Below are 14,369 nucleotides of genomic sequence, written 5' to 3'. Positions count from 1 at the left end.
ATCTCGGGCAGAGAGCTGTGGACACATTGGATAAACACTCATTGACACAAGTGCATTGACAAGTGCTCTTGGAGGCTGGGATATACGTGCAGATGTAGAAACAATAACACTGAACAGTGCGCAACAGTGCAGTATGATAGAAATTGAACCGGAGGATACGCAAATGACACAATGACTAAACCACCGTCAGAGTACATTTGGCAACTCTTACAACACAAACTCTGCTCACGCACAAAAAAATGTGTTTGAGTATTAGAAATATGGATGTCAACCATTTTGAAATAGAGGGAAGTTGCTTGATAGCGGGGAAGTGTAGAAACCATCGGTCTTTACTGTCAGCGCTTGTATCTTTTTGACATCACTTACTATATTTTGCCGTCACCACTGTTGTAACAATTATCAGGACTTGTTTCAAAATCTGTTACAAAATGCTTTCGGGTTATCCACACAGGAGATCACAGCTACACTTTGCCCTGATGAGCCGAGCAGCAACACTTCAGGAATCAGTTTAGTCGTTAAGGGCAGAAGATTGATACCACTGTGGAGAAGCAGGAGGAGGGGAGAGGATGGAGGACATGGAGCGGCACCTCCCATGACAGATGCTTGGTTGAATTAGACCCACCACTCACACAATCCAAAGACATAGCAGCAGTGTGAGATTATTTACTCTGAACTCCTTACCATCTTCAATTGAACAGATATATATTAATATTTTTAAGGGTTAAAATGTGGAAGAGGCAACCGTTAGCATCCAGGCCTCAGAGAGCCATACAGCATCGGTGCATACATAGTTAGATTTAGATACAGATGATCACAGAGGTGGAAAAAAATATAATGAATGATTTTGAAACAGCACAGGTTAATAACAAACTTTTTTTTTTAGGCTTATACCATAAGTTTTTTTACACCCCCCCCCCCCCCCCTTCATTTATTACTTTATTCAATAAGAACACTTTTCAATCAATCTTGTCTCGATCGTGACCTTTATCTGCTTTAAAAGCTGTATTGATGAAGATAATGTTGCAGACCACGATGCTGTATGGAGAGAAAGGGGAGGGGAAGAGCATGATGAATGATCCATCCATGGAGAGAGGGAGATAGAAAGAACCGGGCTGTTTGCCAAGTAGGTTAAAGGTTTTGCTGTCGATGTCTGCTCGGTTACATGGAAACTGTTCCAGATAAACACACAAATGTGGAGCGCGCACACCTTTGGTCAAATACAGTCTAGACAACCCAACGCTCGACCGTGTGCTAACAGAAATATACGCCATCTTCTTCTTTTCTTTTTTTTCCCTTCTGTTTTTTTTTTTTTTTACATTTCCAACTGATTTATATTCAGTTCAATCTGTATGATTTGTATTTACATGCTACCATATCACCATACCACAATACAAGTCACCAGAGAACCTTTTACACAGACCTTTTGCTCTAAAAATGCGGACGCAGCACGCTCCAAATCAAGCGAGACGCAGCCTGCGCACCATCTCGTCTGGCCCACAATGTCCTGAAAGGAAAGCAAAACAACTGCCCCAAAATCAATAAGATGGAGCATTATGCTACGAGATCCTGAGACGAATGCGTGCAGTGGGTATACTGCTGTTTAACTCGATTTCAGTGTAATGTGCTTCTGCAGTGACCTTGACTGATTTAAAGAAAAAAATGGTGACGTGACACCTACACAGGTCCACACTTTGCATAGTGTGGTCTCCCTACACGTGAAAGACTAAAACCTAAGTAATCTGTGAGAAAGCAAAGATGTACCTAGTTTATTTAACAACAGCAAAGTTGACAAGCGTGCCTGTGATGTCTCTCCAGGTTATACAATAATAACAAAAACCGAATAGAATGAGTGGAATACAGCAAACGAGTTGATCCGGAGAGAGGGTAGTGAAGTGAATATTGACAGGTTCTGGTGGATGATTTTGTTAGCTGCTGATGAGCTCTGACACGACAGGCCTCCCAGCAGCCTCTGGCACTCCTGTTCTCACCTCCACACATGAGCAAGCTCATCTGTGAACTCCCCCTCCACCTTTTTACACATTTAACTATGCCACTTTTTTTTCCCCCGATTAAACATGCAAACACTGATACACACACACCACACACACACACACACACTGAAGCTCACACACAGACAGATGCACAAGGATCTACACTTTCTTACATCGTCACTGAAGCTTAGCCTTTACTTTTTTTTTGTAAGTCAGGGCTGTTGGCAGCTAAGATGGAAAGACGGGAGACTGCAGAGAGAGAGAAAGAGAGAGAGAAGGGGGGTAGAATAGGGCTCTCCATCATGCTGTCAGTAAGGTGCAGCTTTAGCCTTAGCAAGGAATATAGAGTGTTTTTAAAAGGTGCTGCGAGGTGCAGCAAAGATGAGTCGGATAAATGACTTCTCTTTTTTATTCAAAGAGCCCAGTGAAGCCCACAGGGTTGCTCCGTGTGGGTGGGTGTGTGTGGGGGGGAGGGAGGGGAGAAAAGGAGTGTGTGTATGAAGTGGAGAAAGTGTCACAATGTGCATGCTTGAAAATGTGTGCAAAACTCAGACTTGTGTGACGGCCGGCTGATGTTTTTGTTACTTTCTGACATTATAACTTATTATGGGGGGTTTTTTTTGTTTTGTTTTCTCTTGGCTGTTGCTCTCCACCCTTTTAAACCACTGACTGGGAAAAGTAATGTAGTGTAGCCGGGGCATGTAAGGTGGAACAATGGCTCAAAAATATTGAATAAGGAGTGAAAGGGAGCTGGGGTTTGAATGACAATGGGTCAGAGCTGGCGGTGAGGACAGATGATGTGGGGTGGGGGGAAGATGGTCCAGATTGATGACAGATCTCTGCTGGTTAAATATTATCAGGCTGCTTTTTTTTCTTTTTTTTTAATCTATCAACACCCCCTCCTCCTGTCCTGGTATCACACAGAGAATAGCAAGATGTGGTCAGCTAATGATCTGCCCTTCTGAGCCATTCACTTTTTGTATTAGCCTATTTACTTACTTTAGAGACACTCCCCCCTCTCTATGGGTTCACAACACAGATGGTTTGGGTAGCCATAGCGACTGCCATTGGATGCCATCAGTCCAAAGCCAGTCTGTGCTCTTCTTCTTCTTCTCCTTTTTTTTTTTTTTAATCACAGAAATTTTTCTTCAGCGTGAATGAATAGAAAGAAATTAGCAGTGCCTCTACCCTGACTTTCTCACAGATCTGTTCATTTTTTAAAAAAGGTTCCTCTTCTCTATTACGGTCACATTTCACTAGGATTGCAATGATATGCGCAACCGAGTGAAGCAAAAGCACAAAAGTTTCTCTGTGCTGCCAGATGCAAATGCATTTTTTTAAACATATGATAAGCCATGTGATGTTAGTTTTGCTTTCACTACTTCCCTTTTTTTCCCCCACCTCAATGTTTGTGCACCTAAATGCCAAGGGTAGGACGAGCCAATGTCTGAGGGCAAAAGGTTTTCCACTGATATCTGTTTCACGTGCCAGTTGTGTGAGAATGACGCAGCTCTATTCTACTCCCTGGGGCTACGATGAGTAAACCTTTTGACTGCAGTAACAACCCCACATACAGTGAATATCTTTGAAGCTGACCCGTATGTGTACCTCTGGGATTTGTGGCTAAATGTGGCTGCCTTTCATCCAGTTAACTCCTCTGTTTCTTACATACATACATACATACATACATACACACACACACACATATATATATATATATATATATATATATATATATATATATATATATATATATATATATATATATATATAAAAAATAAAATCAGGGAAAGGAGTATAGCTGCTCCGTCTACTTTCACTGCACCCCATTCTTTTGAAACGCTGATGACTCCCTCTCTGCTCATTGCTCTGCTCACTTCTCATCTAATGTGCCGGAGTCATCCATTCCATTAACCCTCCTCCTTCTTGCCTTCCCAAGTTAGAATGAGGCAGATCCCCAACCCCCATCCCCTCTTTCCCTCTCCCCCCACCTCTCTGTAAAAGGCAGGCCAGCAGGGGCCGTGGCGGTGATGACGGCAAGGGGCATTTTTCATGCTCTGAGCCGCTCTCCCGAGGGCCTTTGTTGTCCCCACCGGCTCCCAACTTTGCTGGGTAAGCTGAGGATTTCACACGTTTCATCAACATCCAAATTAGATCGGCACTTTTTGAACATTTCATATCATTTGGCAGAGTTGTGCACAGACACCGACATGCATACAAGCATTAGAAAACAGGTTGCAGCGAGAAAGGGCGCCCAGAAGAGAGAGAGGGCAGTCAACTTTTATGAGAGAGCGAGCACAGGATTAGAGCTGTATCGCAAATAACTCCCAGCCCACTCCACACACTGCAGACTGTGGTTTCAGTGAGTGTTGACTACACATTTGGCCTGCAGTTGTCCAACCTTTTGTGCAGGTCGTGGCACACATTCAGCCTTTGTGCAACAAGCACAACAATTGGTGTGCCCTGTCTGTACTGGTGTTAGGGGCACTGCTGAAGCGGAGGTCAGTCACCGAGGCATCATAATGCTTTGGGCTGGGCACAACAAGAATGAGGGCAATCCACTTAAAGTGAACCACTAACCCCCTCCCACCACCACCACCTCCCATATCCCCTCCAGGCCACCACGAGCATCACACTTCTGAATAGAAAACAGGAAATTGGTCCTCTGTAGCACTTCAAATCCTGAAGTGTGAGAGAGAAGGCACCAAGAGGGAGTGGGGAAAATACTTAGATCTCTAAAAGAAAGAGATGAAATGCTTTCAACCAGAAAAGCAGACAGCATGGTCATAATCAAAAACTTGTAAGCATGTTCTGCATCTCTTTCTTCTCCCCCCCATTTTATCAGCACATCTCTAGTTTTTGAGAGCTCTGATTTAAGACCACGAGATGGAAAACCTGGATTCAGGAAATGCAGACATGGATAAATGAGTGTAGCTTGAGTTGTAATTGCATCAGTAATGCCAGTTTCTGAGTGAGCTTTGGCAGAGCAGAGAGATTATTCTTCCAGCTTCCTGCTTCCTTGCCTTTTGACTCTCCCTCTGCGCTTTCTTGCAAGAGCTCATCTCCTTTCTGTAACTTCCTTATAATATACTTCGCCTGCTTCTCACAGTTTAGTTAATTAGTCAGCAGCTGCAGGTAAAATATGAGTATAGAAGGATGTCATCCAGGAACGTGTATGCAAAAGCAAAAGCAAGGGATGCATTGCAGGGAGCACTGTCAAAATGAGCTAAACATTAAATTTGCAATTAATTTCCAATCTGTGTAATTGATTACTGTAATTAACACAGCCGTCAGCTTTGAGAGTGAAGTTATTGGAACTAGCCGAGGTGGAACTAACCAATGGCAATCAACTAAAGCGCTGGGCTGTAAACATCTGAAGTTTTTCACTTTCGGGAGTCTATGGGGACTGGGACTTGCTTCAACTCTGTTGGCTTCACTTTTCAGCCCTGGAGGTTGATAGCTTGGTAGCAACGTGTCGGGACCAGTCCAGACAATATACCATACGGGTATGATGACTCTGCTGACAGGCGCACATAATTTCAAATCAGGATAATGATTATCAAGTCTCAGTCAAGGTTTGGTTACAGTTTGTTTTCTCTGCAATGGTTTCTCTGTGATTAATCATGGTTAATGAGTGAATAAACACTTTTTTTGTAATTGATAATCAACAAAACTTATAAATTTGCCAACAAAACTTCAGGAGGAATTTGACCATATTTTCTTTCCCCTTGTTTTTCTCATTTTCTTGCTCTCTTTGTTGTTCCTTGTTTCTGTGCTTTATTCTCTCTTCTTCTTGTCCTTTTTTTTCTCTAAATAGAATTAGCCAGTATCCGTCTGAATGCACTAAAACATCTCCCCGTCTCTGACATCTAATGGAGGCCATTCCAAGTCTTGGATGACTGATATTGAGATATCCTTCCTCCAGGGTAACATCCATAGCAATTTTCTCTTGATTTGCTGAGTGATGGACTTGGTGCAAAGCAACATAAACCTAATGATCGTTGAGGAGATGGCTCTCTAACTCAAGGCTGTAGAGTGTGGACAATTACAAGCTATACAATAAGCTACGTCGCTTACCTCTTCTCTCTCTCTCTTTCTCGTTCTCTTCCTCTGCTGAAGTATTTCCAGAATGCCGCCGGCCACGATGGATTTATGAGTCGGCCATACTTTGGTAAACACCGATGGTGGGCAGCTTTGTCCTCCCCCCTCTGTGATATAGTGAAGGTCCCCCATAAAAAATGGGAAAACCAGGTTACGGCCACCATAGAGCTGGGCTGAACAATAAAAGGCTTTATGGGCAGATATATGCCTGTACCATAAATGCTGGAATCTGCTGTCGGAAGGACATTAAAGGGATAATGACTGGGGGGGGCTAAGAGGGTCCTTTTAGAAAAGACACTCTTTCTCTCACACACACACACACACACACACACACACACACACACACACACACACACACACACACACAGGATGGCAAAGCACCAAGGCTGAGATCTATAGACCAGTTTAACTTTAGGTCAAGGTTTGTGTGCGTTCATGCGTACGCATGCGTGTGTATGTGTTTCCATTAGATTGACAGAGGGAGGTGGAAGTGATACAGTTGTTCATTGATAACTGGAGCTTGTTCTCACATTGGAGGGTCGGGCCCTCATTACGCACTGGCTCAATGTCAGGGAGCACAGCTGCTGGGTTTGGCTGGTGCTGCCTGTACAGGCTGCACAAAACCAGCTGTGCAAACAAACACACACACGGAAACTGTAAAGGCAGTAAGGGGAACGGAGTGGTAACAGACGGGCCACGGAGGTTCAGGTAGACTTGAAAGCAAACATGCGTAAACCCACACAGGTATGCACGCCAAAGATGTGATTCTAGTTGGAGAGTGACAGGAGGAAGTGGTTGCCAGGGCTATGCTAGTGATAGGGGTGGGGTGGGATTACGGTGCTGATCAGTCGTGGGATAATGCTGACATACAGAGAGCCCGTTTTGTCTCACAGTGTGACAGAGACCTGAACAGACTCGATCACTATCTTGCCGTCTCAAATTAGGACACATTTCAACTCCTTAAAGTGCTTCTTCTCTGAATTCTCCACCGCTGTGCTGCTTTATTAGGCCGCTGGGAAGATTTAAGAAAGATAGAAACCTTTGCCGAGGCTTGCCCCAACTTCTTTATCGTCTGGGCATTAGCCATCTGCTGGCACATGTGCAGGAGTGCTTTGGGGGAGGTGAGCCATGAGTGCCTGTGTTTGTGTAGTAGCCACTAAGGCAGACAGGAACTCTAAAATTAGGCCCAGGCCATTCTAACTGGAACATTTCTGGCCTTATCGTGTCAAGAGATGGCTATTACCCAAGCCGACTGTTGTCTGAGCGATACGGCAGGTCTGGTTGGTTTTTCTTTCTTTATTTATTTTTTTGTTTGTTTTGCCTGTTTAGTGTCTCTAGGCAGCCAGAGCTCAGCAGACTTTTCCATGACATTGAGACAATTTGATTCTGTTTTGATTTGACCATCATGTCCAATAAAGAGCACATTGTGCAGGATGTGTTCGTTAGTCACAGAGGACAGAAATGATCTCCAGAGTGAAGGTAGCAACACAAGAGCCAAGGGCTGATTGCAGATGTAAGTGGATCGTCTCCAGAAACAGAAATTCTCACTCATGCTCTAAAGAAGGATACTGCTGAGTCCACTTTGTGCACTTACACAGGACTTGTGCTCCCCCCCACTATTGCTGTGCGCCATAATCCAAATGACAAAACAACCTATTGTTTGTTCTAACCTGTCTGCCCATCTCCTTGGGGAAGGAATGGCAAGGCGTGCACTTTTTACAGCTTCCTAGTGCCCCTGATTGGACTCAGAAAGAAGGAAAGTGGGGGCAGTAAAAATAGTTTGACACCCTCAAGGTCCAGCCAGCAATCTCCTCTTCTCTCTTAGCTCATAAAACTCTTTGAATTCTCTCCTAAACCCCCCCACCCCCACCCCCCATTTCTCTCTCTATTTCTTCACCAGACTCTCACTTGCAGCTTTGCTTCAGATCAAGGTTGTTATGTTTGCCGCTTATTTTCAGTTGCATAACTCTTTCTGCAAGGCCCCTGCGTCTGAATGCAGCTTTGATCAGGTCCGTGCATCGGTTTGGAGTCGGCACTTCACGCACCCTCACTTTGAAGCCCGAGCGACGAATCTGAGACTGGGTCCTCAGCGTCAACTTAGGGGATCGAGGCACAATCTCATTCTCTCTGACTTTCCAGTGCCAAAGTACTTTTCCATGTTCTCAGGAGTGTGGCGCTTGTTGATGCTGGAACAAGAATAGCCACTTGAACTGGTGTGTGTTGATGTGGGCTGAAACCTGTGTGTGTGTGCGTGCCTCTCGTCCCTCTCCCTCTTTAACTTACCACTCTTACTTCTGCTGTTGTTGTACCAGCCGTCAAGTGTATGTCCTGGCTCTTATATTTTGACTTTCATGTGAGAGTGACATATTACATTTTATTACTGGGAATAAAAACCAGTCCTAATTTTTCCACTAATGCAGTGTAACACACTCAATTCTCCAACTGTGTACTCAGAGGAGTCCGCTGTTCCAATATCACCTTCTCCTGTGAAAATTGCCACGTATTTACTCTTAGCCACTTGGATATATTCAGTTCTTTTTTTTTCTTTTTTGACTTAATGGAGTTCCTCTTTTCACTACAAATAAAAAGCTGTGGGAAAAGGACTGTATGTCAGCCTAATCTTGTATTCTCCCCTCTCTTAATAAGTAATGATCAGCAGTCTGTTATCTCTCAGCTTGTTTTATGCAATCATGGGGTATTACCCAGGGATGAATGCTCCCTCTTCAGAGAGGAAAACAGAGCCTGGAAAATTAGCATTTTCTGACAACCATTACTCACTGGGCTAATCCTGTCAAGGAATGTGTGGCTGCGCTATCAATGCAGACGAGGGGTCGCCATGGCCCAGGCCTGCACATCGGCTCTTATCAGGCAGGGTAAACACACTAGGGGCCTGCATTAAATAAGTGTCACAGTCACTGGAGGCGGAGCAAGCCGAGCCCCCCTGCCAGTGTGCAGATAATCCCTTTCAAAAAAAAAAACAAAAAAAAAACATGCTGGTCAGACCCAGCTGTGGCCTGTGGCTCAGGTGTAGGGAAAGTGGGGGAGGAGAGGTATTGTCTCGGCTGTGGTGTAGGTTACAATACAAGCCACTCAGGGTTTTTTGGCCGTGCTCGTGTTTGCGCAGATACATTTCACAAGATCGGGTATCAGATGTTCACTGTCCACCCAGGCAGTTTTGGAAAAGCTTTGCGTCCACATCGAGATACCAAAATAGCTCGGAAAGTGTCCTCCTATGTTCTCGACTTTGTCAGGGACGTCCCACTGAGTTATGAAACAGGCAGAATTTGCTCTGTGTGTTTCGAACGTTACATTTCTGCTTTTACATTGTTAAGGTTAAAAAAAAAAACCACACAGTTTTGTATGTTGGTGCCTGGCCTTAATCTCTACTATTATGCATGCACAGACAATTTGGGCCAGCAGCTGTCCTCCAGATCACATGACAATCACAAAATTACAGGCTGGGATTTCTGAAGCACATAAGGGGAAAACATGAGAAGTTTGGATGCACTCACGGGGCTACAAACTTCATTGCCACTATATTTTATCAGCACTGATATTAGCGTCAGCTGACTGTTCAAACTGCTTTTATAGTGTGAGTTTTTGCTATGCCTCATGGATGACACAGCTGCAGGGTTTGCTTAATAAGCTGGAACAATGTTACCTGGAATGTTGCGGTATAAAGGCAGCAACTCTGAAAACAACTTCCTGGACTTCTTCTAGCTGTAACTAAACTGTGAGGGAGGAAAGAAAAAGTTAAGCGCCCTGCTACTATGACTGGGTGACTTTGGCACTTTTTATCGTTGTGTGTGCTGTGTGAACCGAGGCGCCTCTCTGGGCAGCACCAGAGGAAAAGTGTAATAGTGTTACACTGGGTATACAAGGTGGGAAACCTTGAATAATGTGGGGATGAGAGCAAGCCAGAGATCCGAGTCAGCCAGTGGGTCACCAGAAGGTGAGGCTGCCTACTTGCCTGGGTTCAGGAAAAGTTCAGCCGCATAGCATTAGGCAAATTAGGGAGACCGCGGCCGGGGGAGAAGAAAATCGGGAGGGTTAGGGACTGATGAGGGGAAAGGGTCAAATTAGTTGGAAGGAGGAGCCCAGTAAAGAGTGAGAACATAAACGGGGACTTCCAGGAAAAAGAAAAAAAGAAACAAGAGAGTTAGATTGTGATATAGCAGCCGCTGTGTGCACAATCACTCTGTAAAGACACGCAAGACTAATTACTGAGCTTATATAACTTAATCATGTCCTCAAATACTTTCCTATTTAAAGCCCTCGCTGCTCAGTTTGACGGCGGCCGGCGGGCTCACCCCCCAAAAAGAAACACTCCCGCAGTGCCCGTGTTTCGGGAGAGGGAGATCCGTCGTGACGTCCCTGAAGGGGTTAAAGAAGGGGCGGAGCAACGCATGAAAAGCACCGAGGGGAAGCAGGAGAGAGGGGGGGGGGGGAGGAGAGAGAGAAAGAGCCGAGTGGAGGTGGAGCCAAAGCTCTCAGCTGCTGTGCCTTGTCACATTTCTGCAGAACATGATAGCCGCACGGTTTGGTGTGGGAATGGTTTTAGGCTTCTCTTCCCCGAATACAAAACAAGGCGGCGCTGCGCGTTTTAACGGGAGCCTGGATGTTGGAGAGCAGGGTCTGACGGAGGGAAGCGGCCGCTCGTTGTAGTGCAACAGAGTCTGCGAGGCTGGGGGGAGGAGGAGGAGGAGGGGGGACTGGTTCGTTTTACGGAGCTGACAGGAGTCCACCCACGACGGGCGCAAACGGGACAACCGACCGTAACCCAAAAGGACAAACTGCAACTCTGCGGAATTCCCTCTCCTAATATTTGCGCCTGCAACACATTCCCAAATCTCCCTGCGCTGTCCACGCAGACTTTGGAGATTTGTGTTGTATTTATTTAAAGATTTGTTTGGACTGGGGGTTGGATTTATTCTTTGTCGTGTGGATACAGCCTCATATGTTGCTCTGTTTGAGCAGCGCCGTAAAGACAGACACCTTCTGTTGAAGTTATTCGGCTCGTCCCCGATTTTTTTCTTCTTCTTTTTTCCTTTTATTGTATTTCTGTTGTCGAGTTTCTTACCTCGGACACAACGCAGACTGCTCTTTGAGATTATGTTTTCATATCCGATCAGGCGCATTCGGACACCGATTCATCCATCGGTCTGGTTTTCGATCTTCACATTGCCGTGAGAAGATGCCAAATGTTCCGATGTCCCTGCTGTGTTTGGATTTACCACTTTCCCCTCGATTTTAATGCAGTTTCCCCCCCTCCGTTCGGCACCGCTGCTGGTGGCGAGCTGAAAACCAACCCCTCACAAACAATTCGGGTATTTTGTTTTTGTTTTTTGCCCTCTTGCTAATATTTCCCCCCTGCCGTCGCCCTGCTTCATATGATGTATGAGAGTGTGGACGTTGTGGGACTGAATCCCAGCCCGAACCCGTTTTTAATGATGGATTACTACAACCAGAGCAGAGGATGCTTGATCCCGGAGAAAGGACTGATGCCCGGGGCGCCCCATCCGTACAGCACGTCCATCAGGAACCAGCACTGGAACGGCTCCAATCACTGTAGGTGCTTTTTTTTTTTTTTTTTTTTTTTTAAACACCCCCCCCCCCCCCCCCCTCCCCTTCATCTCACTAATTGGTGAAGTTGAACCCTCCCTGTTAGTGTGTGTGCATAATAATCACTATATTTCCTATTTTGCGCTTCCCAGCACACGCCGGTCGCATGTGAAACGATCATTTGAAGGCCTTTTTATTCTGGAGTTACCACTTCCATTATTTAAACCCCATAATATGTGCTCAACAGCGCTGCACGTTATCACAATCAGTAAGCCGTCAATGCTGCAACAGGCCTATATATATTTGACCCACTTTCGTCTCTCTCGTTTCTTTCTGAGCGTTCGCTCAAGTTTGGGGTTTTTCCCTCCTTCTCTTTCCTGCCAGTCTGTTTGCGCTCTGATCCAGGCCACGCTACCCGAAGCTTTTGCGTTCCTGAAATCTGCACTTAATGCAAACCAGGTTTGTGCAAGCGATGCCAGCGTTAATCAGATCAAACTTTCATGCCAGTGTTATCCCCTGGTCCTCTGGGAAGCTGTACCCACAGGCCAAAGTTCCTCAGCAGCAGCACCATGGCCTTCACCAGACAACTGTATCTGTTAAATGTTGAAAGCCTTGCACTCATTTATTTATATTTAATAAATAATTTGAAGTGATGTTCTCGCATAACTTTATTTTTAAAAAAACAATATTTCAGTTAGTATGATTTTATGTGTAGACTCCTGTGCTAGGTAGTGAGGATAGCAGTCTTTATAAATGACAGGTTTATTGTGCTTTTATATCAGTGAGATTTAGTTTAGATTGATGATACGTTCATGCGTTTGCTGCATGATCTCCTTGGGTCAGTATCCGCCAGCAGCCGTGGGAGATTTAATTTTGCTGATAGCATATCTGCTGCAGATATGAGAGAGAGAGAGTTTTATTGCAGCAACAAAGTATAGCAAGAGCTGCTTCCCATTCTTTACCTCAGTAGAGCCAGGCTGCATAAAGCGTGAGCAGGCCCTTTTTATAAAGGGATAGCTCTGTTGTCTTTCACTGGTGAAGGAGCTAAAAAAAAAAAAGGCAGGAATCTCCACGGGCTCTTAAGGACCAATTTCCTCCTTGTCTCAAGACTATAGAAACGCACGACAAAGGGAAATTTAGACAGGAATTTCTAATGTTTGGCAGCAACAACAAAAGACAAGCAGCCATAACTATTTTGTACGTGCTGTAATCTTTTCTTCATCTTTCTCATCTCATTATTTGTTTTGAAAAAGATCTCTCCCGAGTAAAGAGGCGAAGCCTGTACATTTTTTTTTTTTCTAAACAGATATTCAAAGAGCCTGATAGTATTTATTGAACCGGTCCATTAAAACAGCTCTAGTGGTGGCATTGATTCAAACCATGTGAGCTCGTCTGAGGGGAGACTGTGGGGGTTTGGCCCAGGAAAAGACCTCTGATCCTTTACTCGACTCCACATTGTTTTGCTCAATGGAGGAATTGCAGGGGGAGAGTGAGAGTGTGTGTGGGTGAGGGGTAGCATATCTGCTCTTTGCCTTACTGCTTGAATGTAATAAAAAATTTAGTGCACAACCAGAGAACATTGACGGGAGGGTGTAGAGCAGAGAGGCGCAACATCCATAAGTGTCATCACGTGGCTCAGAGGCTTATTGGATCATAGGGCTAGAAAACAACCCAGACAACAGCGCGAGATTTCCTCGTCACTCCCCGCTCTCACGCAGGAATCCAAATGAGCCAGATTCAAAAAAATCACAAGACAATCCCATAAACATCTGTTTGCGCTTTTTTGTTTTTTGAAGTTCACAGAGAGTAGTGTCATGGTATGTTCCTCTGCACTTTTCCTGGTAGGTCTTACCATTTTTTTTTTTTCTTTTTACCCCCTCTGTGCTTTTCTTTTTTGGTCCTCTGTTTTTTCAACCCCTCCACATTGGATCTAACTATTCATTACAGGCTTCACAGAAGAGCTTTCTGGCTCTAAGCATGCACTCAGTGACATCTTTGCTAAAGTGAATCTAGCCTAAAACGGCCTTCTGGACCCACTAAGTGAGTGGGTATAAATCCACATCATATGGGTGCTTCATCCCAGTATTATTGGTTCTTTAACAAGGCCATATTATGCTTTTGAGCCTACTCCCTTCCCTTTAGTGATATTAGTGATAGTGATATTCCTTCAAATTGCTTCTTTTGTGCATTTAAACGTTATAAAGTCCAAAGCACACACCAATGGGGTGTAATTAAGTCGTACAGGACTTGCTGTTGCTCAGCTTGGATTTACTGACATTCAGATTTACTCCTCATTTTCTTACTTGTATCACCAATATATATTTGAATTATACCTGTCTAGCTTAAGTCATGGAATCAGCAGCTTCTTCCATTGTTATTCATCTGTTGGAGCCCCTTCATGCACTTCATTAGACATGGCTGTTTTGAATCTGTAATGCTATAGTTAAATGACAGATGATCACATCTCTATAACTGTTTGTTCTAGAGACAATATTAATGATTTTTGGAAAGAAGAGAAGTCAGGTTTTGCCGGGATATTCGGTGTATCACGGTAACACAATTCAGTTGTAAGTACTGCTTTTTGAATACAGATTTTCCTAGATTTTCATATCCCCTCAATCATTTTGGGCTAGAGAGAAAAGAAAGATGAGCATTATTTTGTCATTTTACAGTCAGAATTACACAGCAAGTATGATACTTTGATGATAAAGGGTT

General features: G+C 44.5%; 1 protein-coding gene across 2 annotated transcripts in view; it reads left to right on the top strand.

Moving 5' to 3' along the window:
- raraa (retinoic acid receptor, alpha a) overlaps positions 1-14,369 on the top strand; it is a 139,420-nt gene that overhangs the window by 90,288 nt on the left and 34,763 nt on the right. Inside the window, exon 1 of one of the 2 annotated variants that reach the window (XM_085465864.1) lies at positions 10,560-11,660. The exons of the other annotated variant lie outside the window; for it this stretch is intronic. Within the exon in view, the coding sequence (XP_085321990.1) occupies positions 11,483-11,660 (178 nt within the window). The 5' untranslated portion in view covers positions 10,560-11,482. Of the gene's footprint in view, positions 1-10,559; positions 11,661-14,369 lie in introns of those variants that run through there. 2 annotated transcript variants of the gene reach the window in all.

Source organism: Copadichromis virginalis, linkage group LG8 (genome assembly GCF_057382275.1).
Source record: "Copadichromis virginalis isolate Kocher_CV1m ecotype Utaka linkage group LG8, C_Virginalis_male_GT1.1, whole genome shotgun sequence".
NCBI lineage: Eukaryota > Metazoa > Chordata > Actinopteri > Cichliformes > Cichlidae > Copadichromis > Copadichromis virginalis.
The sequence above is the reverse complement of the archived record's forward strand: the minus strand, read 5'-3'. Positions and strand labels throughout refer to the sequence as shown.